Source organism: Montipora capricornis, chromosome 14, assembly GCF_036669925.1.
Source record: "Montipora capricornis isolate CH-2021 chromosome 14, ASM3666992v2, whole genome shotgun sequence".
Classification (NCBI taxonomy): domain Eukaryota; kingdom Metazoa; phylum Cnidaria; class Anthozoa; order Scleractinia; family Acroporidae; genus Montipora; species Montipora capricornis.
This window is the reverse complement of record NC_090896.1, coordinates 46,313,883-46,316,382: the sequence shown is the minus strand read 5'-3', so window position 1 is coordinate 46,316,382 and position 2,500 is coordinate 46,313,883. Positions and strand designations below refer to the sequence as shown.

At 40.4% G+C, this 2,500-nt stretch overlaps 1 protein-coding gene across 1 annotated transcript in view; it reads right to left on the bottom strand.

Annotated features, from left to right (window-relative positions):
• The window catches only part of LOC138032713 (uncharacterized), a 14,824-nt gene that overhangs the window by 1,674 nt on the left and 10,650 nt on the right, over positions 1-2,500 (bottom strand). The window contains exon 9 of the mRNA XM_068880418.1: positions 1-1,186. This exon is cut by the window's left edge and continues 1,674 nt beyond it. Within this exon, the coding sequence (XP_068736519.1) occupies positions 1-1,186 (1,186 nt within the window). The remainder of the gene's footprint in view (positions 1,187-2,500) is intronic.

Genomic DNA, 2,500 nt, shown 5'->3' with positions numbered 1-2,500 from the left:
ATCGATTTAGCCAACTTTGCAGAGCTTTTATCCCTAAAATGGTTCAACTTTGACGTCCTTTGGTGGATCACGCGGCTCGTTGTTTTGGTAAATTTCTTATGCATATGAAGTCGTAGCTTTTGTTTGTTTCCTGATTTATGCCGGTGACTTGACTTAGTCTTTCCCTTTTTCCTTGTTATTCTACGATCTTTAAGGATGCATGGTGCTTTTCCCCGAATGAGCTTCAACCTTGCACGCAGATCTTGTCGATGCTTGATAATAAGGTGTTTCAATTCCTCTTTCATTGATATATGTTTTCCAGATTTCAAGTTTTGTTTTCCGTTTGACCTGTACGATAAATTCTGGTGCTTCCTATTTCCCCACTTAAGGACGAATTTAATATTTGGCTTGTGTCCTTTTGTCAAACCCAGACCTTTGCCAAATTGTGTTACCCAGTGTTGTTTTGTGGCGGCATGGTAATTAGTTTTGCGATGAGTTGGGTGTGCCTTGATGATATTCTCATGCATAGTTCTGGCTGCCTCCATTCCGTTCCACAAAAAGGGTTCCTTTTTCTTTGTTTTCTTCAATTTATCTTTATGATGCAATTTTCTATCTATCTTTTCTTTTGTGTTGTTCCTGTCTTTCTTGTGAATTTTATGTTGCATTTTATCATGAATATGTTCATCCATCGTCTTTTGCCTGTGGTGATTTATCGACTTCCTGCCGCTAATCTTCTTCATTTTCTTGTGCTTTCTCAGCCTCTTTTCAATTTTATTTCCATCCTTTTCTCCAACTGCCTTTAAGTGTTTCATGCTCACATGTCCTTGTTTTTTAGTTTTGGCAGGTGGAACCAGTTTTTCAGGTTTATCTGGTTTGTCTTTGGCAAATTTGGATCCAAGGAAAGATCCTGTGTTCATTTTGTTCACGTCCGCTTCCTTTTTCTTTTCTTCGTTTGGTAACTTCGCTGAAGAAGGGCTTGAAGACAGAGAGAGGCATTTGCAAGATCTAAAGTTGCAACTGGGCGAACAGTGGGACCCCCTTGGGCAACAATGCCAGCTGTCGGGGCATATGACAGCATCCGCCTCCATACAACATCCGTATCCAGTAAGCGATAACAAATCCTCGGAACACGTTGAACGAGCGGGGCACCGAGTGACCATATCCGGACAAAATGAGGTATCGTCGTGGAAATACGAACTCGCCAATCCTGCATTAAATATGGGGAAGTTTAAAAACGAAAACAGTTATGGCAACGGCAAAGCAATGCTAAGAAACAAGAATATTACCGCTTTAATGACGAAAAACATTTTTTTACAATGACTGCAAAATTCTCGCGCGCTCATTGGTTAATTTTTATTGTCAATAAGCGGACAGACACATAAATTTATAATTTATGCGTTAATGACGCGATATTGCTCGCGTCAGATTGAAGTTTCTTGCATTTTTGTCTCGCATTCTTCTCGTGTTTTGCCTCAATTTTGACCCCTCTGCCTTTTTGTTATTGTAAAAAACAAATTGATGTCAGTTTTTCATGCGTCTGTCCTGTTATTGATCATGAATCTCGTCATAACATTGTCATAGTAGCTGTGGATCCACGAGGCGATAGTTAATCATCATTAAAGCGAATAATTGTGCTGCAATAGCGGCATATCCAAGCAGCACGAGTTTAAGGGGCTCCTCACATGATTCCGATTGACCGGGCGTGTAAGCTAACAAACAAGCCTGCAAAAAATTCTCCATTTCCTTTGTTCAAGCAACCTCAAAAATAATCCTAACTTTATGTTAACCATCAACAGAAACCATTCCGAGCTTAATCATCGAAGAAAGGAGAAGTATTTGTTATTTGTTATTTGTTATGTCCTTTCTGTTAGGAAAATGCAATGTCATGATTATTTTTCTCCCGGTAACCGGGCTGAAGTGTTCATAGGGTAAAATATCTAGCCTGCTGGTTACCGAGATCCCATTTGGAAAACCGAAATCTGGGCAACCGAGCCAGCCCGCCAAAATCATATGAACAAATTGAAATATTCACGAAGGATTTTGAGGTGAAGCAAGATCTCGGAAACCTGGCCATCTCGGTCAACCGGGCTCATATGAAGAGGCATGACTACGAGTTCGAGTTTTCTGAGCACGCGCACTTCAAAAAATGTCGGCCTTCAAACCTAATGCGCATGCTCAGTACGAAAAACTCGTATTCGTAGTCTTCCTTGTCCTCCAATCTAAAGGTCGTTGTTGATGGAGTCCTTTAGATCGAGTTTTCGTGAAACGACGAACGGAAAACTTCAGGCTACTGATTGTCATGAACTCATGAAAATTATCGTATTTTAAGTTTTCTCTCACTCTGGTTGCTCGATATCAGTAGATAGCGGGCGAGGAATTTGCTAAAATCAAACAAATTTCTTTGGCGTTGTACGAAACGTAAATTTTAGCCTGATGTTCACCTGCTACATCTTTTCACTATAGGTGGTTTTCATGTTACGACATCGCCGTCATGTTTTGGGACGAAAACAAAAGACCTCTA